We start from the raw sequence: 26,621 nt of genomic DNA on the forward strand, positions 1-26,621 counted from the left end.
AGTCGGACGCTGTTGTGGTTTTCCTACAGCCAGGCTCAGATCAACATGACAGTGTCAACGTTCCATTTTTTATACATTTTTTTATTTATAATGTCTAAGTAAACATGTTTCTTAACCCCAATATCAAATGGTGACCCGTCATTCAGGGCAGGTGGGGCGTTTAGTTTGAGCCCCACTTATTTTGCATGTTATTTTGGCATTCATATCAAATCTAATTTTATTGGTCACGTACACATGATTAGCAGATGTTATTGTGAGTGTAGCGAAATGCTTGTGCTTCTAGTTCCGACAGTGCAGTAATATCTAACAACTAACAAATATAACATTTAAACCTCCTAACCTCTCAACCAAAATTCTCAATAAAAGAAACCTCACTAAGGGTCCACTGGGAAACAGGGGTGGTTCCTATCCTTTACACATACATGGAGTTGTCCATAGTCCAGATCAAGGAGAACCTGTGTTGAGAGGTTAGGAGGTTACATTTGTATTTTATTTTAGGGAGATAACTAGCCTCGTGAAACCAGTCTGCTACCCTAGGAGACAACATTAGTGGACACTAGGCAAGGTTCCTTCTCTGTCTGTGAAACATAGGCTTCATACTCCAGTCCAATAGGTGTCGGCAACCGCCATTTAACTTCAAGGAAAAAGAAGAGCAACGTTGATTGACAGACCGGAAACAAGCCGTCTTGAGAGGAGGCAAGATGGCAGCCCCGGCAGTGGCTGAGTTTCAAAGAGCCCAGTCTCTTCTCAGCTCAGACCGGAACGCATCTATCAATATTTTACATTCGATAGGTAAGTATATAGCTACAACATAACCTGTAGTATCCGAGTGTATTGGACGTGTAGATTATCGCTAAAAGAGGCCCTGTTCATGGGTTAGAGAAGTTAGCTAGCAACTTAGTAGCTTGCTTAACTAGCTACCGTACTTTAGCTCAATGACCGTTCCGGGCTTCCCCCATTGGTCACAGTGAGTCAGCAGCAGTGACACCGGGAGCTAGCATGCTGTACAATTAGCTAGGTAACGTTAGCTAACTACTATTTTGCTTGCGCATAGAATTAATAGCTAGCTAAATGATAGAAGATTCCGACACAGACAGAAGTGATTCCAACCGTATACCCATCGACGCAACATTGCGGGACTTTCGGGAACGACAGACCAGACCGGGATTTGGGGTGTGAGAATATGGACGCCTGCTACACAGACCCAGTGGACTAGTGGTCACCAACCTTTTCTGAGTCAAAATTCAAGCCGAGGTTTACCGCTCAGATGTTTTTAACATTACTTCTTAAAAAAACGTGAGTGAGCCTATGCAAAATTAACCTATTAAAACAGTACTGTAGTAATACGTTGAATATGTACCTACCCAATTAGGAATCGTTATTTCTACCATGGTTTTTGCTTTTAACTATGTGCAGTAGGCTATAGGACCTATACATTATCACCGCATATTGGCTTTACTTGAATTGCCCTGCCAATACACTGTTCTTCTCAGAACAGTTAAAAAAAAAAATACATTTAAAAAAAATAATCGAGGTAGGCTATATGATCACACTGGCAATGGATCAGTTATATTACTCCTGAAGCACAGCTGAGTGAGCATACATTTAAATGATGACCTTTTTCTATTTTACTGGGCTGATGGTGCCTGTTTCTGATGGTCAGTCTCAGCGGCGGGAGAGGGAAACAGAGTGAGGGTCCGCCTCAACATCCCTCCGCTCTCCACTGACACTGACCAAAAAGGGTCACTGTCTTCCTGCTGATGGCTAAACTCGAGTCGCACCGCACAAATTCATGTTGTTACTCCTATGACCAGAGAAAGTATTCGTTGATATTACTTGATATTAAAAAAGACTTAAGCCCCTAATAATAACAATGCAAGCCTATCGATACACTTTCATACTCATTCATTGCAGCTGCAGTGCTGGTTGTAGTGCAAATGGAAGTAGGGAGAATGCACATTTTATGGCTTATAAAAGTGTTGAATCGAAAGTGCTGACAGTGCTTAGTAAAAACTTAACCTGTTGAGGACAGACGTTCCGCTAGCGGAACCCCTTGCCAACAGCCAATGGCATCGCACGGCGCGAAATACAAAACCAACTAAATTACCACAATTCAGTTTTCTCAAACAATCAACTATTTTACACCATTTTAAAGATAAGACTCTCGTTAATCTAACCACATTGTCCGATTTCAAAAAGGCTTTACAGCGAAAACAAAACATTAGATTATGTTAGGAGAGTACATAGACCCAAATAATCACACAGCCATTTTCCAAGCAAGCATATATGTCACATAAACCCAAACCACAGCTAAATGCAGCACTAACCTTTGATCTTCATCAGATGACACTCCTTGGACATTATGTTATACAATACATGCATGTTTTGTTCAATCAAGTTCATATTTATATCAAAAAACAGCTTTTTACATTAGCATGTGATGTTCAGAACTAGCATACCCACCGAAAACTTCCGGTGAATTTACTAAATTACTCATGATAAACGTTCACAAAATACATAACAATTATTTTAAGAATTATAGATACAGAACTCCTTTATGCAATCGCGGTGTCAGATTTTAAAATAGCTTTTCGGCGAAAGCACATTTTGCAATATTCTGAGTACATAGCTAGGCCATCACGGCTAGCTATTTTGACACCCACCAAGTTTGGGACAACCTAAACTCAGAATTACTATAAGAAAAATTGGATTACCTTTGCTGTTCTTCGTCAGAATGCACTCCCAGGACTTCTACTTCAACAACAAATGTTGTTTTGGTTCCAAATAATCCATAGTTATATTCAAATACCTCCATTTTGTTTGTGCGTTCAGGTCACTATCGAAGGGTAACGCGTGAGTGCATTTCGCGACAAAAAAATTCAAAATATTCCATTACCGTACTTAGAAGCATGTCAAACGCTGTTTAAAATAAATTTTTATGCTATTTTTCTCGTAAAATAGCGATAATATTCCAACCGGGCAACGTTGTATTCATTCAAAGGCTGAAAGAAAAAAATTGAGTAGTCTCGTGACCGCGCATCTCCAGTGTCACTGTCCCCAGGCTGACCACTTACAAATTCTGCTGCTGTTCTTTGCCCAGAGACAGCAGACACCGCATTCCACTTTCTGGCGGCTTTAGAGTGCCATTGGAAGCCTTAGAAAATGTCACGTTATATTCAGTATAATTATATTTAAAATTTGGATGACAACATTTCCCAGAGACAGCCATGTACAGTGCATTCAGAAAGTATTCAGACACCTTCCCCTTTTCCATATTTTGTTACCTTAAAGCCATATTATAACATTTATTAAATGAATGTACACACAATAAATTAAATAGCTACACACAATACCCCATAATTACAAAGCAGTAACAGGTTTTTGGACATTTTTGCACATTTTTAGCAAATACAAAAACATACCTTTATTTACATAAGTATTCAGACCCTTTGCTATGAGGCTTGAAATTGAGCTCAGGTGCATCCTGTTTCCATTGATCATCCTTGATGTTTCTACAACTTGATTGGAGTAGTAAATTAAATTGATTGGACATGATTTGGAAAGGCTGTCTATATAAGGTCCCACAGTTGACATTGCATGTCAGAGCAAAATCCAAGCCATGAGGTCGAAGGAATTGTCCGCGGAGCTCTGAGACAGGATTGTATCAAGGCAAAGATCTGGGGAAGTGTACCAAAACATTTCTGCAGCATTGAATGTCCCCAAGAACACAGTGGCCTCCATCATTCTTAAAACCTGTTAGGGATAGGGGGCAGTATTTTCACGTTCGGATGAAAAGTATGCCCAGAGTAAACTGCCTGCTACTCGGGCCCAGAGTCAAATATTTGCATAATATTAGTAGATTTGGATAGAAAACACTCTGAAGTTTCTAAAACTGTTTGAATGATGTCTGTGAGTATAACAGAACTCATATGGCAGGCAAAAACCTGAGAAAAATCCAACCAGGAAGTGGGAAATCTGAGGGTTGTAGTTTTTCAATTGAATCCCTATCCAAACTACAATGTCTGTGGGGTCATATTGCACTTCCTAAGGCTTTCACTAGATGTCAGTCTTTAGAACCTTCTTTCATGCTTCTACTGTTACTGGGTAGATAATAAGAGCCCAGTCAATCAGTGGACTGCCTGAGACCAAGGAGTTGTTTACTACGTGAGCAGACAGGTGCGCCGTTCCTTCTTTTTCCTCTGTAATGAATACGCTATTGTCCAGTTGGAATGTTATCGAATATTCATGTTAAAAAGACCCTAAGGGTTGATTGTAAACATCTTTTGACATGTTTCTACAAACGGTAATGGAACATTTTGACTTTTCGTCTCTGGTTTTGCGCTTGCGCATTTTGCCTTTGGATAGTGATCTGAACGTGTGAACAAAAGGAGGTATTTGGACCAAAACAAACATTTCTTTTGGGAGTCCTGGGAGTGCATTCCGACATAGATCAGCAAAGGTAAGTGAAGATTTATAATACTATTTCTGAGTTTAGTTGACTCCAGAACTTGGCGGGTAACTGTATAGCTTGCTTTGATGGCTGAGCTCTGTACTCAGAATATTGAACAATGTGCTTTCGCCGTAAAGCTATTTTGAAGTCTGACACAGCGGTTGCATTAAGGAGAAGTGTATCTATAATTCTTTCCATAACTGTTGTAAAGTTTATCAATGTTTATGATGAGTATTTTTGTAAATTGATGTGCTCATTCACCGGGAGTTTTGGAGGAAATACATTTTCTGAACATCACGTGCCAATGTAAAATGGGGTTTTGGGATATAAATATGAACTTTATCGAACAAAATATACATGTATTGTGTAACATTGAGTCCTGGGAGTGTCATCTGATGAAGATCGTCAAAGGTTAGTGATTAATTTTAGCTGTATTTCTGGTTTTTGTGATGCCTCTCCTTGCTTGGAAAATGCCTGTGGTTTTCTTGACAAGTTGATGTCCTAACATAATCTAATGTTATGCTTTCGCCGTAAAGCCTTTTTGAAATCGGACAATGTGGTTGGATTAACGAGAAGTTTATCTTTAAAATGGTGTAAAATAGTTGATTGTTTGAGAAAATGTAATTATGATATTTTTGTTGTTTTGTATTTCAAGCCCTGCTATTCCATTGGCTGTTGGCTAGGGGTCCCGCTGGCAGAACGGGGTTCTGCTAGCGGAAGTCTGTCCATAACAGGTTAAATGGAAGTTTGGAACGACAGTGTCTTCCTAGAGCTGGCCAAACTGCACATTCGGGGGAGAAGTGCCTTGTTCAGGATGGTGACCAAGAACCCGATGGTCACTCTGACAGAGCTCCAGAGATCTTCTGTGGAGATGGGAGAAGCTCCAAGAAGGACAACCTTCTCTGCAGCACTCCAATCAGTGGCCAGATGGACACCACTCCTCAGTAAAAGGCACATGACAGCCCGTTGGAGTTTGCCAAAAGGTACCTAAAGGACTTTCAGACCATGAAAAACAAGATTCTCTGCTCTGCTGAAACTAGTATTGAACTTTTTGGCCTGAATGCCAAGTGTCAAATCTGGAGGAAATCTGGCTCCATCCCTACAGTGAACCATGGTGGTGGCAGCATAATGCTGTGGGGATGATTTTCAGCGACCGGGACTGAGAGACTAGTCAGGATCGAGGGAAAGATGAACGGAGCAAACTACAGAGAGATCCTTGATGAAAACCTGCTCCTGAGTGCTCAGGACCTCAGACTGGGGCGAAGGTTCACATTCCAACAGCACAATGACTCTAACCACAAAGCCAAGACAACGCTGGAGTGGCTTCTGGACAAGTCTCAATGTCCTTGAGTGGCCCAGCCCGAGCCTGGACTTTGAACCTGATTGAACATCTCTGTAGAGACCTAAAAATAGCTGTGCAGTGATGCTCCCCATCCAACCTGACAGAACTTGAGAGGATCTGCAAATCATTTTTTTATTTACAGTTGAAGTCTGAAGTTTACATACACTTAGGTTGGAGTCATTAAAACTCGTTTTTTTCAACTACTCCACAAATTTCTTGTTAACAAACTAGTTTTGGCAAGTCGGTTAGGACATCTACTTTGTGCATGACACAAGTAATTTTTACAATTGTTTATAGACGGATTATTTCACTTATAATTCACTATCACAATTCCAGTGGGTCAGAAGTTTACATGCAGTAAATTGACGGTGCCTTTAAACAGCGTGGAAAATTCCAGAAAATGTCATGGCTTTAGAAGCTTCTGATAGGCTAATTGTCATAATTTGAGTCAATTGGAGGTGTACCTGTGGATGTATTTCAAGGCCTACCTTGAAAGTCAATGCCTCTTTGCTTGACGTCATGGGAAAATCAAAAGAAATCAGCCAAGTCCTCAGAAAAAAAAAATTGTAGACCTCCACAAGTCTGGTTTATCCTTGGGAGCAATTTCCAAATGCCTGAAGGTACCACGTTCATCTGTACAAACAATGGCATGCAAGTATAAACACCATGGAACCACGCAGCCGTCATACCGCTCAGGAAGGACACACGTTCTGTCTACTAGAGATTAACGTGCTTTGGTGCAAAAAGTGCATATCAATCCCAGAACAACAGCAAAGGACCTTGTGAAGATGCTGGAGGAAACGGGTACAGAAGTATCTATATCCACAGTAAAACGAGTCCTATATTGACATAACCTGAAAGGCTGCTCAACAAGGAAGAAGCCACTGCTCCAAAACCGCCATAAAAAAGCAAGACTACGGTTTGCAACTGCACATGGGGACAAAGATCATACTTTTTGAAGAAATGTCCTCTGTTCTGATGAAACAAAAATAGAACTGTTTGGCCATAATGACCATCGTTATGTTTGGAGGAGAAAGGCAGAGGCTTGCAAGCCGAAGAACACCATCCCAACTGTAAAGCACGGGGGGTGGCAGCATCATGTTGTGGGGGTGCTTTGCTGCAGGAGGGACTGGTGCACTTCACAAAATGGATGGCATCATGAGGGAGGAACATTTTGTGGATATATTGAAGCAACATCTCAAGACATCAGTCAGGAAGTTAAAGCTTGGTCGCAAATGGGTCTTCCAAATGGACAATGACCCCAAGCATGCTTCCAAAGTTGTGGCAAAATGGCTTAAGGACAACAAAGTCAAGGTATTGGAGTGGCCATCACAAAGCCCTGACCTCAATCTTATAGAAAATGTGTGGGCAGAACTGAAAAAGCGTGTGCGAGCAAGAAGGCCTTCAAACCTGACTCAGTTACACCAGCTCTGTCAGAGGAATGGGCCAAAATTCACCCAACTTATTGTGGGAAGCTTGTGGAGGCTACCCGAAACGTTTGACCCAAGTTAACATCTATGGGCTAGGTGGGACGCTTGCGTCCCACCTACTCAACAGCCAGTGTAATCCCGTGGCGCGATATTCAAATACCTCAAACGCAAAAACTTCAATTTTTCAAACATATGACTATTTTACACCATTTTAAAGACAAGACTCTCGTTAATCTAACCACACTGTCCGATTTCAAAAAGGCTTTACAACGAAAACAAAACATTAGATTATGTCAGCAGAGTACCCAGCCAGAAATAATCAGACACCCATTTTTCAAGCTAGCATATAATGTCACAAACCCAAACCACAGCTAAATGCAGCACTAACCTTTGATGATCTTCATCAGATGACAACCCTAGGACATTATGTTATACAATACATGCATGTTTTGTTCAATCAAGTTCATATTTATATCAAAAACCAGCTTTTTACATTAGCATGTGACTAGCATGTGACTAGCATTCCCACCGAACACTGCCGGTGAATTTACTAAATTACTCACGATAAACGTTCACAAAAAACATAACAATTATTTTAAGAATTATAGATACAGAACTCCTCTATGCACTCGATATGTCCGATTTTAAAATAGCTTTTCGGTGAAAGCACATTTTTCAATATTCTCAGTACATAGCCCGGCATCACAGGGCTAGCTATTTAGACACCCAGCAAGTTTAGCACTCACCAAAGTCAGATTTACTATAAGAAAAATGTTGTTACCTTTGCTGTTCTTCGTCAGAATGCACTCCCAGGACTTCTACTTCAATAACAAATGTTGGTTTGGTCCCAAATAATCCATTGTTATATCCAAATAGCGGCGTTTTGTTCGTGCGTTCAAGACACTATCCGAAAGGGTAAATAAGGGTGACGAGCATGGCGCATTTCGTGACAAAAAAATTCTAAATATTCCATTACCGTACTTCGAAGCATGTCAACCGCTGTTTAAAATCAATTTTTATGCCATTTTTCTCGTAAAAAAGCGATAATATTCCGACCTGGAAATCGTTTTTTATTACAAAGAGAGTGAAAGTAAAAGCATGCTATCCCCTCATGCATGAGCCTCAGTCTAATGGCCCTCTGATAGAGCACTTGCCAAACGCGCTAATGTGTTTCAGCCTGGGGATGGAATTACATCGTTCAGCTTTTTCCCGCCTTCTGAGAGCCCATGGGAGCCGTAGGAAGTGTCACGTCATGCCAGAGATCCCCTGTATTTGTTAGAGATGATCAAGGAGGGCAAGAAATTGTCAGACAGGCCACTTCCTGTAAGGTATCTTCTCAGGTTTTGGCCTGCCAAATGAGTTCTGTTATACTCACAGACACCATTCAAACAGTTTTAGAAACTTTAGGGTGTTTTCTATCCAAAGCCAATAATTATATGCATATTCTAGTTACTGGGCAGGAGTAGTAACCAGATTAAATCGGGTACGTTTTTTTTATCCGGCCGTGCAAATACTGCCCCCTAGCCCCAACAGGTTAAACAATTTAACTTCTCTAGGGTAGGGGGCAGTATTCTGACGTCCGGATGAAAGGCGTGCCCAAATTAAACTGCCTGCTACTCAGGCTCAGAAGGTAGGATATTATTAGTAGATTTGGATAGAAAACACTCTGAAGTTTCTAAAGCTGTTTGAATTATGTCTGAGTATAACAGAACTCATATGGCAGGCAAAAACCTGACAAAAATCCAACCAGGAAGTGTAAAAATCTGAGTTTTGTAGTTTTTCAAGTGATTGCCTATACAGTGACTTAGGGTTCATTTTGCACTTCCTAAGGCTTCCACTAGATGTCAAGTCATTAGAACGTTGTTTCATGCTTCTACTGTGAATATGGAGCGAACAAGAGGGCCTGGAAGTTGATGAGTGAGAAAATGACATGAGCTCAGAGGCTCGCGCTCACGTCAGCGTTAGCTGTGTTCCTTTTCTTTTCTGGAGACATTGGAATTGTCCGGTTGGAATATTACTGAAGATTTTGTTAAAAACATCCTAAAGACAATCCCTTTGATTGCCCCGTCTATAAATGTCTGCTCTCCTGTTTGTTCCCTGTGTCTGCATTAATGTTATCTGTTCACATCCAGACCCTGTCCTGTCCTGTTCCATGTTCATCGCCATTAAATGTTCACTCCCTGTACCTGCTTCTTGTCTCTACCAGCATCGACCCTTACATTGTGGCAGATTTACAAAGCTGTTATTGACTTTTACGACATATTTCTACGAACGTAAATATAACTTTTTTTTTTTACTTTTCATCGTGACATTTTGCACGCACTTCCTGCATTTGGAGTAGTGGACTGAACGCGCAAACAAAAAGGAGGTATTTGGACATAAATTATGCACTTTATCGAACAAAACAAACATTTATTGTGGACCTGGGATTCCTGGGAGTGCATTCTGATGAAGATCATCAAAGGTAAGTGAATATTTATAATATTATTTCTGACTTTTGTTGACTCCACAAAATGGTGGGTTTGGTTTCGTGTCTGAACGCTGTACTCAGATTATTGCAAAGTGTGCTTTCGCTGTAAAGTTTTTTTGAAATCTGACACAGTGGTTGCATTAAGGAGAAGTGTATCTATAATTCTTTCAATAACAGTTTTTAATATTTTATCAACGTTTATGATGAGTATTTCTGTAAATTGATGTGCTCATTCACCGGAAGTTTTGGGAGGCAAAACATTTCTGAACATTACACGCCAAATGTAAAATGGGGTTTTTGGATATAAATATGAACTTTATCGAGCAAAACATGCATGTATTGTGTAACATGAAGTCCTATGAGTGCCATCTGATGAAGATCATCAAAGGTTAGTGATTAATTTTAGCTGTATTTCTGGTTTTTGTGATGCCTCTCCTTGCTTGGAAAATGGCTGTGTGGTTTTTCTTGTCTCGGCGCTGTCCTAACATAATCTAATGTTGTGCTTTCGCCGTAAAGCCTTTTTGAAATCGGACAATGTGGTTGGATTAACGAGAAGTGTATCTTTAGAATGGGATATAATCGTTGTATGTTTGAGAAATTTGAATTGAGATTTTTGTTGTTTTGAATTTGCTGCCCTGCTCTTTCACTGGCTGTTGAATAGTGTGTCCCGCGGGTGGGACGCAAGCGTCCCAGAGAGGTTAAAGGCAATGCTACCAAATACTAATTGAGTGCATGTAAACTTCTGACCCACTGGGAATGTGATGAAAGAAATAAAGGCTGAAATAAATCATTCTCTCTACTATTATTCTGATTTCACATTCTTAAAATAAAGTGGTGATCCTAACTGACTTAAGACAGGGTCTTTTTACTTTGATTAAATTTAAAGAATTGTGAAAAACGGAGGTTAAATGTATTTGGCTAAGGTGAATGTAAACTTCCAACTTCAATTGTAACCTTTAACTATGCAAGTCTGTTAAGAACAAATTCTTATTTGCAATGACGGCCTACCCCAGCCAAACACTAACCTGGGCCAATTGTGCACCGCCCTATGGGACTCCCAATCATGTCCGGTTGTGATACAGCCTGGAATCGAACCAGGGTCTGTAGTGACGCCTCAAGCACTGAGTTGCAGTGCCTTAGACTGCTGCACCACTCAGGAGCCCATGGGAAAAACTCCCCAAATACAGGTGTGCCAAGCTTGTGGTGTCATGCCAAAGAAGACTCGAAGCTGTAATCGCAGCCAAAGGTGCTTCAACTGAGTAAAGGGTTCTGAATACTTATGTAATTGTGATATTTCAGTTGTTTTAGTTTTTTTCAAACATTTATCAAAACCTGTTTTTGCTTTGTCATTATGGAGTATTGTGTGTCGATTTGAGGGGGGAATAAACAATTGAATCCATTTGAGAATAAGCCTGTAACGTAGCAAAATATGGATAAAGTCACGGCGTCTCCAATCTGTCTTAGTTATCAAAATTCTCAACTTAATTGAACGCACCAGCGGAGAACTTTGGCCATATCCTTGTCAGTGCCACTTGTGTTTGTTTTTGAACAGTAGTTTTTGGACAGTAATTTCCTCCAAGTTAGAATGTCATATTACACATTTTTCCAGTTAAGTGTTGTAGAATTGCATGAAATGTGTTTTATAAAGGGCCAACGTTTTCCTGTGTGAAGAAATGTAGGCTCAGATATATTCTATAGTCTAGGCCTACTCTAAGCCACTACACGCTCCATTAAACAGTATGTTCCATAATGCAATTAGCGGAAAATTACCATTGTGTGCGGTTTCATTTGACAGAGATGCAGATATTCATTAGAAATTTAGAAAAAGGGGAGATCTAAATAGGCCTATGCAACAACTAGCATTGGTGACCAATATGACTAGGAGTGTGTCTTTGCCAGTGGTGGAAAAAGTATGCAATTGTCATACTTGAGTAAAAGTATAGATGTTTTTATTTAACTAGGCAAGTTAGTTAAGAACAAGTTCTTATTTACAATGACGGCCTACCCCAGCCAAACCCTTAATAGAAGTTACTCAAGTGAAAGTCAACCAGTAAATACTACTTGAGTAAAAGTCAAAGTATTTGGTTCTAAATATACTTAAGTACCAAAAGTAAAAGTATGAATCATTTTAAATTCCTTTAAATTAAGCAAAGCAAATGGCACCATTTTCTTGTTTTTAAAATGTACAGATAGCCAGGGGTACACTCCAACACTCAGACATAATTTACAAATGATGCATTTGTTTTTAGTGAGTGCCAGATCCGAGGTAATAGGGATGACCATGTGTTCTCTTGATAAGTGTAATTTGGACCATTTTCATGTCCTGCTAAGCACTCAACATGTAACTAGTACTTTTGGGTGTCAGTGAAAATGTACATTTTCTTTAGAAGTGTAGTGAAGTAAAAGTAGTCAAATATAAATAGTTAAGATACCCCAAAAACTACTTAAGTAGTACTTTAAAGTATTTTATACCACTGGCCTTTGCTACTGGACAATGAAAGTAAGTTGATTTGAAAACCAATTGAACATGAGAGAAAAAGGCTACTGGTTTCAATTAGAGGTCGACCGATTATGATTGTAACGCCGATACCGATTATTGGAGGACCAAAAAAGCCGCTACCGATTTAATCGGCCGTTTAAAAAAAAAAAAAAAAAATGCTTTTATTATTTTTATTTCTTTGTAATAATGACAATTGCAACAATACTGAATGAACACTTATTTTAACTTAATATAATACAAATAAAATCAATTTAGCCTCAAATAAATAATGAAACGTGTTCAATTTGGTTTAAATAATGCAAAAACAAAGTGTTGGAGAAGAAAGTAAAAGTGCAATATGTGCCATGTAAGAAAGCTAATGTTTAAGTGCCTTGCTCAGAACATGGGAACATATGAAAGCTGGTGGTTCCTTTTAACATGAGTCTTCAATATTCCCAGGTAAGAAGTTTTAGGTTGTAGTTATTATAGGAATTCTAGGACTATTTCTCTCTATACGATTTGTATTTCATATACCTTTGACTATTGGATGTTCTTATAGGTACTTTAGTATTGCCAGTGTAACAGTATAGCTTCCGTCCCTCTCCTCGCTCCTACCTGGGCTCGAACCAGGAACACATCGACAACAGCCACCCTCGAAGCAGCGTAACCCATGTAGAGCAAGGGGAACAACTACTCCAAGTCTCAGAGCGAGTGACGTTTGAAACGCTATTAGCGTGCACCCGCTAACTAGCTAGCCATTTCACATTGGTTACACCAGCCTAATCTTGGGAGTTGGCAGGCTTGAAGTCATAAACGGCGCAATGCATTACGAAGAGCTGCTGGCAAAACGCACTAAAGTGCTGTTTGAATGAATGCTTACGAGCCTGCTGGTGCCTACCACCGCTCAGTCAGACTGCTCTATCAAATCATAGACTTAATTATAATATAATAAACCAAACAGAAATACGAGCCTTAGGTCATTAATATGGTCGAATCCGGAAACTATCATCTCGAAAACAAACGTTTTTTTCTTTCAGTGAAATACGGAACCGGTCCGTATTTTATCTAACGGGTGGCATCCCTAAGTCTAAATATTCCTGTTACATTGCACAACCTTCAATGGTATATCATAATTACGTAACATTCTGGCAAATTAGTTCGCAACGAGCCAGGCAATGAGCGCAAGAGCAGTGACACAATTTCATGTTAGCAGGCAATATTAACTAAATATGCAGGTTTAAAAATATGTACCTGTGTATTGATTTTAAAGAAAGGTGTTGATGTTTATGGTTAGGTACATTGGTGCAACGACAGTGCTTTTTTCGCAAATGCGCTTGTTAAATCATCACCCGTTTGTCGAAGTATGCTGTGATTCGATGAGAAATGAACAGGCACCGCATCGATTATATGCAACGCAGGACACGTTATATAAACTAGTAATATCATCAACCATGTGTAGTTAACTAGTGATTATGTTAAGATTGTGATGTGACGTTTTTTATAAGATAAGTTTAATGCTAGCTTGCAACTTACCTTGGCTTCTTGCTGCCCTCATGTAACAGGTAGTCAGCCTGCCATGCAGGCTCCTCGTGGAGTGCAATGTAAGGCATGTGGTTAGTGCGTTGGACTAGTAACCAGAAGGTTGCAAAAACGAATCCCCCCTGAACAAGGCAGTTAACCCCCGTTCCTAGGCCGTCATTGAAAATAAGAATGTGTTTTTAATCTGACTTGCCTAGTTAAATAAAGGTGTAAAAAAAAAAAATGTATATATATATATGGCAAAAATACCGATTTACCGATTGTTATGAAAACTTGAAATCGGCCATTCCGATTAATCGGCCGACCTCTAGTTTCAATGGCTTATGGAAGTCTTCATAAAATTATTGCCTGCACATTTGGTTGGATTTTGGCTAGGCAAGGTAAGACATGCCTCATGTAATGAAACGTTCTGGTTTCAAACAATTAAGCATGATTTTGAAATGCGTACTGCCTCCAGCTTATTGCAAAGTGGTGTGTCACGCACTGAAGCCTGCCTAGTTGCCATGCACTTGAATGGTGACAGGGAAGCGTACTTCAATTATCAGTTGAGAGAGAGAATGTGCTATTTGTAATCATGGCCATTTTTTTTATTTTTTTTTAACACAATTTGCCTTTAGAATTGTTGCAAAAATAATTGGGCTTATCAAAGCTGTTTGAGCTGTATCAGAAGCTTTCACGCTACATCGACCGGTATTTCAATCAAAGAATAGGCTAAAATGCACTTTTTTGTGGCTACTGTTAGCTAGCATGAGGACAAAAACTTCAGTTTACTTAACTAGCAGTCGTTCAATCTTCTCATGTAGTAGGTGGGATAATGGGACAATTCGGAGTACAATTCCATATATATCCCTTGATTGAGGTACGTTTTCCAAGCCATATCTTGCACCAGCTCAGCTGTGTTAATCTAAACAAAAGGCATTTCCAACCTTCTACTGTAGCAGAACGTATACGTTAAGATTCGAATCATCTAGCCAGCTAAATGTTTTTATTTTATTTACAAATCTAGCTAAATGTGATGGCTATCTGACTAATGCCTTTTTCTAACTCTTACGCCCACAACAGCAGTTAGGGACCGTCAACATGGTGACAAATCACATTTTTCAAATTTCAATAGCTCTTTAACCATTACTCCTAAAACTTTCAAAACTGGTTATAGCTAACCCGATGGCATAGACGCACATAGCACACTTTTTTTGTTGGTTTACATCTCACACTATTTTAAATTATTTACCATTTTTCAATAGCGCCTTGGTGATGTGATCTGCACACCTCAAACAAGGTTCATAATGTACACTCAGTGTGCCCACACGTTGCACACCCTTGTTTGTCCATTTGCATCTCATGAGATTTTACGAGAATTGTAAAATATTAAATTTTCAATAGCTCCTTAGTCTTATGACCTACAACCCTCACATGACTTTCAGAATATCCACTGTGTAGCCTGATATGTAGCACAACCTTTTGTTTGTCCATTTTCATCTCACATGATTTTACAATAATTTTCGATGTTTCTAATTTCAATAGCTCATTGGTCATGTGACCTACTGGACTCAAACAAGGTTCAGAATGTATCACTTGATTTTACATGAATTTTGTAAGCTTTAGAATTTCAATAGCTTCAATAGCACCTGACCTCAAACAAGGTTCAGAATGTACACTCAGTGGGCCTACACATTGCATACCCTTTATTTAGTTTGTCCTTCTGCTGTGGGCTGGGTAGGGCAGGGGAAAGGACTAACTAAAGGGTGTGCAATGGGTAGGCCCACTGAGTGTACATTCTGAACCTTGTTTGAAGTCAGTAGGTCACATGACCAAGGAGCTATTGAAATTTAACATTTTGAAAAATGTATGTAAAATCATGATGAAAATGGACAAACTAAAGGGTGTGCAATATAGAAGTGTAGTCGGTGGACATTCTGAACCTTGGTTGAGGTCAGTAGGTCACATGACCAAGGAGCTATTGAAATTTGAATGTAAAAAAAGTTTGTACTTTGTTTACTAATTAAATCAACTTGGAATACAAAATCCTGTTCACATTTCCACATGTTTATTAGCGTTGGAAAGCGAATTAATATCCAAATCGTGAAAATAAGATCTGTGCAATGTTGTGCGCAATTTTTCCAACATCATGACACTTATTTGGAGTCTGTGGCTGAAGTGGTTTGAAAGCTTTTGTTGTTTGAAAGCGTGACTACCCGTTGAATTTCCAACCTGAAACTGTCTTTACCTCGGTGTAATGTCAGTAATGTTAGCTAACTAGCTACACATTTTTGTTGGTAAGTAGAGCCAGCTAAATCAGATTTATTGACAGCAGAAGATAGTGGCTCAGCCTTTGTTACATTGACTGCTAGTGAACTATGTCCAATGTTGGACCCAGGGATGATTTTCCCCCAGCTAGCTGACAACTGAAAGCAGTGAGCATCCCCACTGATTATGGCAGTAACTGATTTATGGCAGTAATTATAGTTTGCACATTTTTTGTCACATATAGCCTAGATGTTGCCATCTATTACGCTAGGTCTACGTGTAAAAGGTTGTGCTGCCCATGTCAACAAGTATCCTTCTATTGTTTGTTCCAGTAAAGCGGGACATCCAGGAGAGCGATGAGGAGGCGGTGCGTGTCAAAGAGCAGAGCATCCTGGAGCTGGGTGGTCTGCTGGCTAAGACGGGCCAGGCTGCAGGTAACATATCCACCCTTCCTCATCCCCTCCGATTTCAGGTAGATAAGTGCAGACTCAGAGTAGACACATCACCTCTACTAGAGAATGATGCTGACTAGGCTTGTCACGATACCAATATTTTGCAAACAATACGATACCAGGCCAAGTATCACTGTACCGAGTAGTATCGCGATACCATGGTGGAAGAAAATCTGTGGCCTAGCATCCTGTTCGCCCCGTCCCCAGACGCTTGTTTACGTTTTCGAAATGTTCTCCAAAAACCTGTCACTGATATTCAGACTTCTACTCAATACAACACATTGAATTTAACTTCACACAGTTAAGTGTATAATATAATACTGCATAGAATGGCTGATTTTGCTAATATTTGCAACGGCCTACCTGTGATTTGGCAGGAACAATGGGAGGAAGGAATATACATCGGTGGAGGCTGCTGAAGGGAGGATGGCTCATAATAATGGCTGGAACGGTGCAAATGGAATGGCTCCAGCCATTTTCACGAGCCCGTCCTCCCCAATTAAGGTGCCACCAACATCATGGGATATACATGCATAATGATCTGCATGTCATTGTGTCAGTAAGGGGGAAAACACTGCACAAAACCTTCTTTACTCTTCAGTTAAGACACACAATCCCTCCCTTCATCACACTTTGTCTCCCTCACTCTCAAACACACATACAGACACTACTCCCAACTTTTAAAACGTTAGGCACCAAACAGAATTTAAGGGGCACCAAAAATAGATGTTTTATATAGTTTAAGCTTACACTAGGCCTATATGAGTAGCAGCAGACCCTTTTCCTTCCTGTGCCAATCCAATTTGCCTAAACCTACTGTCATTACCAGGTTGTTTGCTATCTAGGTAATATGACTGAACGTTGTTTGTTATTAAACCAGTAATTAGCGACTCGGGATTAGTTTAGAACAGCCCGCGACATGTTTTGTGAAATTATATAAAATCCACGCAAATTTCGATTTAGAAAGAAAAAACCTCCGGTAATATGGGTCATATTTCTTGAACTGATTAGGCGAGAGAGATGCCGTTTTCCATGCCTGTCGCGCAGCGGTGCTCCATTTCCCCTCTGACTCTGAGACTGCATCACGGTGAACTTGCAAAGTCTACTCAGACTGGTCTGTGCTCTTGGTTTTAACAGGCGATGAAATGATACAATGTATCAACATTGCTCGCTTTGCATGCTGCTCCAATGTAATAAATGTGCAAATGTAACAGAAGACTCATCTGGGTCTGCATCTCTGCTCGCTATCACGGCAAAATTATATTTAAAAAAACTGATGGAGGAATAGACGTGAGTGAAAAGCGGGCGGAGAGAAGCAGGTGAGTGAGGGCTTGGGATGGTCTAGAGGATGGTGCTGGCTGATTACAGCTGCCACACGTGATATGCGCATGAAATTGAAGTGGATATTATTAGACCTGCCCATACAAGAGACAAGTGGCTGTTGCTTCAATTCAACTGAATTTATTAACAAAGCTGACTTTTATAAACATTTGATAACAGACGCCAGCAGATTCTTTAGATCGGTAGGGATGAAAAAGTCAGTAATATCAAATGAAACAGTACTACGGTATTCTTAAATGGTATCATGATGTTTTGGTACCGTGGTACCGGTATACCCATAGGCGGCAATCCCAGGGGGATCTGGGAATCTGGGAAAAATATGATTTGTCCCACCCAATAAATTACTGTAAACAACTATTTATTTCAATAATATGCAATGAAAGCACTGATTATAGACACTTAATAGCGACTTTTAAAATTTCAAAAGATTGCGAACTTCGATCATCTATCTCCTACTGTAAATAACCTGCACAGTGTGTGTGTCGCCAGCAAGGTAGAAAAGACGGAAATCAGAGCATTTTTCAGTACACCAAAATGCAAAGTAAGAGCCCTAGTAGCCTAATATCTCAAAGACTAGTTGATAAAATGTTCATAAGAAAGACGTGAAATGCTAATGGCAATGTTTCTTAATGATGTCATTAGGCAGAGCGGGCAACAGATGGCACATAGACAGCAGAGCTGGGGACAGATAGGCAGGGACAGACTGGCAGAGACAGGGAGTCTCAGGTAAGTTTGAGTCTTTGTTTGTCAACATTATGAAAGGTTCTCTTTTTTAGACTTGTAAAATAGGGACATAATTGGACGATGCCATGGATACCCCCACTCTCAACTTAAACTGGTGACTGAACCAAGATTTGTTTAAGGCAATGGTATTGCTGTTGTGATTAATTGTGTAGTTTTGGGTACCGGTAGTTAGGAGTATGGCAAACACCTTATTTCTTTTCTAGGAGACAGACTGTGAGTCAGTGAGGGTGGTGAAAGGGAAAGAGCCAGGGAGAGAGACTTCAGAGGACAGTGTCACAGCCACGGCAGGACCAGGTGTCAACCTTTTTGCCAGCAGCACCAGTATAGGGGACAGTGGCACAGTATTGTCCAGTTACCTCAGTGATGGCGCACAACCATATCAGCCACACCCACAATTTTATAGAACCGCAAACTCTTGCCAAGTGAGTGTTGACGTTTCAAGAGAAATGGTTTCGCGATTTCCCATGGCTACATTATAAACCATCAATAAAAGGAGTGTTTGCACTGTAGTCAAGGGTTTCAAGCCAGCCATATTTTGGCCAAAAAGCAGATGCTGCCTTCATTAGTGCAGGTTTTAGGAACTGGAGAAAATCCACTGTAAAATTCACAGCACATCAAAACTGCCTAACCCACCGCAACTTTAACTGTAGCAGCACACCAGCTGTTATCCAGTGCGTGGGGTAAACGGCAGGAGGACGCAAGGCATGAACTGCTTGATGAAAATTGTTAGTTCGGTGCCGCATGTGGCAAGACCGGGACAAGCCTTTAGAGGCAGTGGGAATTTATACCAGCTTTTGAAACTTAGGACAGAAGAGGAGGATCCCATTTTACTGAAGTGGTTAACAGAGCATACCACAATGTGCACAGAATGAAATTCTGAACATCATGGCCAATAGTCATTCGAGTCATTCGAGGCATTGCAGCTGAGATTAGGTCTCTTCCGATTTGTACAATTTTCAGTAATTGTTGACGGTACTCATGATGTCTCTGGTGCTGAACAGGAGAGTGTCTGCCTGCATTATGTTGACTATGACATTGTCCCTCAATAGGAGTTTATTGGGCTATACAGGGTGTCGGAGACAACAGGCGAGGGCATTGCGAAAGTAGCAACTGATGTGTTGAGGCTCAATTTGCCCATGTCTGGCTTACGTGGACAGAGTTACGATGGTGCCTCAAACATGGCAGGAAAATACACAGGTGCACTAGCAATTGTGAGGAGGCAGCAGCCATTAGCCCTCTATGTGCATTGTGGAGCACACTGTGTAAATCTGATTACACTGGTTGGCTGCTCAGCCTCCCCACTGATCCGGGATTCCCTTTCTTGGGTCAATCAGTTAGGTTTAAGAGCATGTTTGAATCAAATTCCACGTCCAACGATGCACATCTGACCACCCTAAAACCCTGATGTCCAACAGGGTGGGCTGTGCGGAATACTGCTGTTAGAGCTGTGTTAGGGCAGTATGAGTGGGTACTAAGCAGCCTAGAGGAGATGGCAAAAATTGTATCCAATACAGCTTTAACTGCCAGTGGCATATTTGAGCACTTCAGCATAGGCAAGACTGTGTTGGGCCTCACACTTGCCTCTGCTGTTTTTGGAGAGCTTGAATGCCTAAACATTTCACTGCAGAAGAAAACTCAGACTGTCTCCGGTATGCAGGCTGCAGTTGAATGTGTGTGTGTGTGTGTGTGCGGTCATCTCTTAGGGGCAAGAGAAATGACGAAAGCTACCGTGCACTGTATGAGAAAGCAACAACATTGATTGAATCCATTGAGACACACTCAAGACGATTTGCTGGCAAAGCAGTGGATCACTATAGGGCAGAATTTTTTTTAAAGTGTTGGATGGTGTGGAGGTTCAGTTTGACCATTTTGACCAGGACAGTCTAAACGTCCTGCAAAAGTTGGAAAGAGCGCTTCTCACGGGGGAGTTGGATGAGTACCCTGAGCTGAACATAAATTCTCTTTCAGGGCAGTTGCGCCTCTTTTGCAACAAATACACCTGTAGCAGCAGTGGAGAGGCAGCAGAGGTCCTCAAGGAGGCTTCCAGTGGAGGTGCGGGGGGTTGTTTCACCAAGTTGAGGTGCTGATCAGAATTTTGTTTGTGGTGCCAGTGTCTTCATGTGAGGCTGAGAGGAGTTTCAGTGCACTCCGCAGGATGAAGGCTTGGATACGGGCTAGCTTGGGCCAAGAGGGACTGAATGGCATAGTTGTCTGTAATGTAAGGGCTGGACAGTCTCGAGGGAAAGTATCTGCCAGCAATTTGTTGGATCCATTGAAACCCACAAATATATGTTCGGTTCAGTAGTGTGTATAGCAGTGGTTCTCAACCTTTTTTGGGTACTGGAACCCCTGTATATTTTGAGGCAAGGCAGGCAGTCCTCAGGGACCCCCACCCCCTCTATATTATATGTAAAGTATGTTCATTATACTTATTTTATTTCACGGACCCCTTGCAGTTACACCAGGGACCCCTAGGGGTCTACAGACCCCTGTTTGAGAACCCCTGGTGTGTAGTAAATCTGTTCTTTTGTTTAGTAGTTTTTAGTACATGACAGTACACTTACTATTTATTTTGTTATTTTATTTAAAATTGCTACTTTGTGACATACTTGTCCATAGCTTTTGTTTGAAGAGTTGAGACACTGACTGAACAATAAATATTTTTGAAGGATATTTTGGTCGATTTATTTGGGTTATTCATTGAAGTAGTTCTTTCGTTTTTAGAACTGTACTTATTTTGAGCTTTTTGTTCTTGTAAAGCTATTGTAGTAGATTCAGGTCAGTGGCACATATTTAATGACTATATAAATGTAGCAGAAAAAGTAAAGTGAAAAAGTAAATTCAATACTGAGACCAACTTTGGTTCTCAATGGAGATTATTTTAGATCAGATTGTATTTACGAAAACTGCACCCATAAAGTGTACAGTACCATTGCCACCTACTGGCCTTTCTTGGTATTGCTGGTTGTAAATACAAACACCTGCAAACATACTGGACTGATAAGGAACACTGCTATAACTATTATTTGTAGTAGTATTATAATGATTTAAGCATTTGAACAATTTGGGACAACCCTTCAGTTAACTACCTATCAATTATCCAGTAGTAGAAATTATGGTTCCTCAATATGCGTTTAACATATTACAATGTAGGCTATGTGTTACAGCACTACTTTTGGTGTCCCCCTCAGGAATTGCTCTTGAGAATTTAATGTAATTGTCCTCTCGAAAGTTGATACCATGCAACACTAATACTGACTAGTTTTGTCATGATCTTCAGTATGGCTAGGAAACAAAACACGAAGCGTACTAAATTGCTGACAAATGCTGTGGAAATTAACTTTTTCTATAATGTTGGTGAGAGTGACGGTGACAAGTTTCTCCTTGACTGTGCGCAAGTTTGAGATTTGATTACATTGCATGCAGACTGCCCAGAATTACTGATCTACAAATCACCTTGCATCCCAAATACCTAGTCATTGTGATCAATATTAGTGTTTCTGTTCCTCACCTTGGCTTGCTTTAACTGATCCCCTCCAACCTGTTGTCTGGGTCCCTCAGAGCTGGGCGGTCTCCTGAAGTATGTGCGGCCGTTTCTGAATTCCATCAGCAAGGCCAAGGCAGCGCGGCTGGTGCGCTCGCTGCTGGACCTGTTTCTGGACATGGAGGCAGCTACAGGCCAGGAGGTGGAGCTGTGTCTGGAGTGCATTGAGTGGGCCAAGGCTGAGAAGAGAACATTCCTCAGACAGGCCCTGGAGGTGAGGAGTGGAAGAGGGGACCCCACTGGAAGAGAGCTGAGCGGGAGCACTGACATGATGGGTTTGGTTCGCCTCACTAAATGGTTTACAGTGGATGGAGATTAAGCCCGTCTTAGGGTTCTTGAGTCTATTTCGCTCTATGTAGCGCTGCAGTTCTTGCTGCAAGGGCCATTGGTGTATCTTGATGACACATTTCAATTCTGTCAATTTGGGAATTGAGTTGAAATTCCAATTGAACCATTTTAGAATTTTCTTTCTTAAAATGGACCTCTGGTGGTGATGATTATGTTAGATGATTCCAGAGGTGGTGGTATCCTTGACTTTGTCTCTCTCTCTCTCTCTCTCTCCAGGCTCGTCTTATCTCTCTGTATTTTGACACAAAGCGGTATCAGGAGGCGCTTCATCTAGGTGCATTTTTTGTTTGTACAGAAACAAAAAAATATTAATCACAACAAAAAGCAGAATATGTTTACAGTTGGTATTCCTAATAAGTGCACATCAGATACATGTTAACTCTGTTTTATACACTTCAGTTGACCAGTCCCAATTAAAGTACTTTAAAAAATGCCCTTCATATCTGCCAACTCTGGCTTGGTGTACTCATTCATGTCTCTCCCTCTCTCTCCATCCCTCCCTCCTTCTATCCCTCTCTCCCACAGGCACCCAGCTACTCCAGGAGCTGAAGAAGATGGATGACAAGGCCCTGCTGGTGGAGGTACAGCTGCTGGAGAGTAAGACGTACCACGGCCTCAGCAACCTGCCCAAGGCCCGAGCTGCCCTCACCTCTGCACGCACCACCGCCAACGGCATTTACTGCCCGCCCAAGCTACAGGCCGCCCTGGACATGCAGTCAGGTCCGCTACTCTCCATTCGCCTCCCTTACAACACCCACCAATAGTTAATTCTTATGTCCACTGTGTAGGAGTGTCCTCTACAGTTTTTAAAATAAATTATTTCTTTTTTTAAACATTTTATAATTTATTTTTAAATCCTTTTAAAGTGGTAGGGCATCAGCCAGCTCTTCCACATCCACCAAGCATAAAGGCCTGGATCCTAACTAGACACAGCTGTAGGTTGACTTTTTCTGGTTGTACAGAGGTGGCCATGCAGTGTTGAGATATTGAGTCCAGTTGTACCTCTGATTTCCATGTTTACCTCATTGCGCTCAGCTGGTGTCCTGGGTCTAAATCAATCCCTGATTAGAGAACAAGCATGACAATCAGCATCGCAACAGGACTTGAGGTACAGATTTGAGTAGGTTGATAGCCTCCTCACCCCTCCACCCCTACAGGGATCATCCATGCAGCAGAGGAGAAGGACTGGAAGACTGCCTACTCTTACTTCTACGAGGCCTTCGAAGGCTACGACTCCATCGACCACCCCAGAGCGATCACTGCTCTCAAATACATGCTGCTCTGCAAAATCATGCTCAACCTGTAAGCAGCTGAACACTCAACTCTATATGTTGTGTGTAATGATGATCAATGTGTAATCACTATACTGATGCATGATATAACTTTGGAATTTGAGTAAATATGCAGTGCAACTGTTAGTTAGTTATGTGTGGATAAGAGCTTAAGAGGAAAGTTGATGTCTTGGATGAGTAACCTGTTGTCTTGTTGTAGTCCTGAGGAGGTCCAGGGTCTCGTTGGTGGAAAGCTAGCCCTGCGGCACGCCGGGAGACAGACGGACTCTCTGAAATGCATGGCGCAGGCCAGCAAGAACCGGTCGCTGGATGATTTTGAAAAGGTAAAAAAGAGCATGTTGAGTGAACTGAATAGCACTGAATAACATTGACGCACAAATGCATTTTTTCATTTGCTGTTTTTATCCCTTGCATTGTTTATCCCATATTGTAGGTTCCTTAACACCTGTTTTACTCTTCCTCTCTTTCTATCCCCCTCTTTTGCTAAATCTTTACTTTCTCTTTACTTTACTTTCTCCCCTCCTATCTATATCCTTCTATTTTCCCCATTTCTCTCCTCTATCCCCCCCTCTCTCCAGGCCCTGACAGAGTACAGAGGTGAGTTGAGAGACGACTCCATCATAAGCACACACTTGACCACGCTCTATGACAACCTGCTTGAACAGAACCTCATCCGTGTCATCGAGCCTTTCTCCAGGGTACAGGTGAGCTTACAGCTGAGCATTTTGTCGAGGGTGGGCGCATGCTTTCCAGTCCAGGACTAGGCTTTTGTTCTTGTAAAATTCTTTAAGAATTTGTTAAGTCTGTAAAATCCGAATTGCTTTGTTTTTAAAAGTAGTAGGCTTGAAAGAGAGTGACTCGGGTTTGGGCTGATCTGTGACCCGCTAGCACCTCCCCCGGTAAGAGGGGAATGAGGCAACCTTAGTTACACACAAGGGAACTTTATTGCTGTACACACTCACAGCAGACAGGGAATAGATGTGGGAAGGATGTGGTTCTGTAATACAGGAGATGAGCAGTAATGAATAGGTTGTACACTATTAGCACAGCAAGAGGACTGGTAAGGACTGTATAAATATAAAGGACTGTATAGATCAAGACTATATAAGCAAACAATTATCATTATCTACTACCAACAGTAAATAGTAAACACACACACACGTTACAACAATAACAACAACAACTCAGTTCAGCACGCACTCCATCCCACAAGTCCCCTCAGAGGAGTGAACAGACACTGGCCTGCACAGTCAAAAGAGCTGTCAGGTGTCCTGCCCAGTAACAATGTACCCCTTAGCAACCCAGGTCACACATGTTTGAGAGGCCAGTTTATTGTACCCCTAGGGTTATGGGAAGTGGAGTGGGCAGCTTGAAAGGGTTGTGAGATGCTGATAAGTTACTGGCAGGGAATTTGTAGCAAGGCTATTTGTAAAAGGCTAATATTTGTTTAGCTTTGTTCAGCTTGGATATTTTGTCTTGTAAAGTTCTTTAAAGATTTGTAAATATAAATTCAAATTGCTGTGTTTTGTAAAAGTAATATTTGTAGAATTTTGTCTAGTATTTGTTTTGCTTTGTTGAGCTTGTGTTCCAGACCGTTGTTCTGTCTCCCCACAGATAGGACACATTTCCACCCTCATAAAACTCTCTAAAGTAAGTCATAGCTTATTCCACTATTAGGACATTAAATGGTGTCAGCACAGCTTTCACTTATTTTTGTTATTTTTCCTTGCCCATTTCCTTGCTTAAAAATGTGTTTAATTTTTTTTTTTTTATGATTGGTGTTCTTTTTACTCCATTCATGGTGAGCGTGTGTTTAGCTGTGTTGATTTGGTTTCTTCACCTCTACACAGGGAGATGTCGAGAGGAAGTTGTCACAGATGATTCTTGACACAAAATTTCACGGTAGGTGTCTATGATAGAGAAGTGTGTGTTCAAATTTTTCATTATGTATTTATTTGGACAGTGACGCTAAAACTTGCCGACCAATCTAAAATCCTGGAGCATAGAGCCAAATTAAAACTTTTAGCTTTACTTTCCAAATCAATACATAGGGGAGTTTAAATCCAGATGTCCTCCTCCCGTCATATTAATCCCATAGTTGTTGGGAAAATGTAATAATTAACTTCAAGTTAAAGGAAGACGATCACATTTTTTAGGTCAGTTTCTTTTGCCTTGACTCTGTACCTACTTGACACCATCCCTCCACATCCCTCCTTCTCTCTAGGTATTTTGGACCAAGGCGAGGGTGTGCTGATCATCTTCGATGAGCCTGCAGTAGACACAACGTATGAGGCGGCCCTGGAGACCATTCAGAACATGAGCAAAGTGGTGGACTCACTCTACAACAAAGCCAAGAAGCTCACATAGGTCAGTCAGTCCCCTGAGCCGCTAGCAGAATTGGAGTCATATAGAATAAATGTATGTTGAATATGTGTCATTTATGTATGACAGCCCTGCTTTGGAAATTATGGGACGGTTTCTCAAACACAGATTAACCACATTCAATTGAGTATGCTATTTAGTCCATGACTAGGCTTGATCTGTGTCCCTAAATCTGCTGCCCCAGCCTGCTAGTTAATATATTTTCCCTTTTGTCTCTTTCCAAAGAGGAGGCCACCTGTACCCCAGCACAGAGCTTGTCTGGCAAGTTTGTGAAGCACTCCGGGAAGGGGAGAGGGTGGGGGGGGGGGGGGGGGGGTGTTCGGACTCAAACAACCCAGCAAGCAAATAAACCAACCGACCAACCCACAAACTGACAGGGCTAGGCTGCCCACCCCTCTTTAATTCAGACTGGATAAAAAAAAAAAAGTAAACTGTTTTTCCCCCAACGGACATTACAACAACTGGCATCTCCATCACAGGTTTCTATGTTCATCGGCATCCCCCTCCTCCCCTCCTTGCCGACCATCAGGGAATCTTGTAAAAAATGAACAATAAAGAAAC

The 26,621-nt window shown here is 41.1% G+C and overlaps 1 protein-coding gene across 3 annotated transcripts in view; it reads left to right on the forward strand.

The window, feature by feature from the left end:
• Positions 1 to 676: 676 nt before the first annotated feature.
• Positions 677 to 26,621, forward strand: part of LOC106583882 (26S proteasome non-ATPase regulatory subunit 11A) — a 27,174-nt gene continuing 1,229 nt past the window's right edge. Inside the window, exons 1-12 of one of the 3 annotated variants that reach the window (XM_014168504.3) lie at positions 677 to 792; positions 16,290 to 16,391; positions 22,056 to 22,318; positions 22,603 to 22,660; positions 22,912 to 23,106; positions 23,544 to 23,688; positions 23,878 to 24,001; positions 24,257 to 24,382; positions 25,293 to 25,328; positions 25,529 to 25,580; positions 25,903 to 26,045; positions 26,286 to 26,621. The exon at positions 26,286 to 26,621 is cut by the window's right edge and continues 1,229 nt beyond it. In XM_014168504.3, coding sequence (XP_014023979.2) covers positions 702 to 792; positions 16,290 to 16,391; positions 22,056 to 22,318; positions 22,603 to 22,660; positions 22,912 to 23,106; positions 23,544 to 23,688; positions 23,878 to 24,001; positions 24,257 to 24,382; positions 25,293 to 25,328; positions 25,529 to 25,580; positions 25,903 to 26,045 — 1,335 coding nt within the window. In that variant the 5' untranslated portion in view covers positions 677 to 701 and the 3' untranslated portion in view covers positions 26,286 to 26,621. Of the gene's footprint in view, positions 793 to 16,289; positions 16,392 to 18,392; positions 18,477 to 22,055; positions 22,319 to 22,602; positions 22,661 to 22,911; positions 23,107 to 23,543; positions 23,689 to 23,877; positions 24,002 to 24,256; positions 24,383 to 25,292; positions 25,329 to 25,528; positions 25,581 to 25,902; positions 26,046 to 26,285 lie in introns of those variants that run through there. The other 2 variants (XM_014168505.3, XM_082967865.1) reach the window with 2 other exon arrangements.

This window comes from Salmo salar, chromosome 23, assembly GCF_965601325.2.
Source record: "Salmo salar chromosome 23, fSalSal1, whole genome shotgun sequence".
In the NCBI taxonomy this organism is placed as follows: domain Eukaryota; kingdom Metazoa; phylum Chordata; class Actinopteri; order Salmoniformes; family Salmonidae; genus Salmo; species Salmo salar.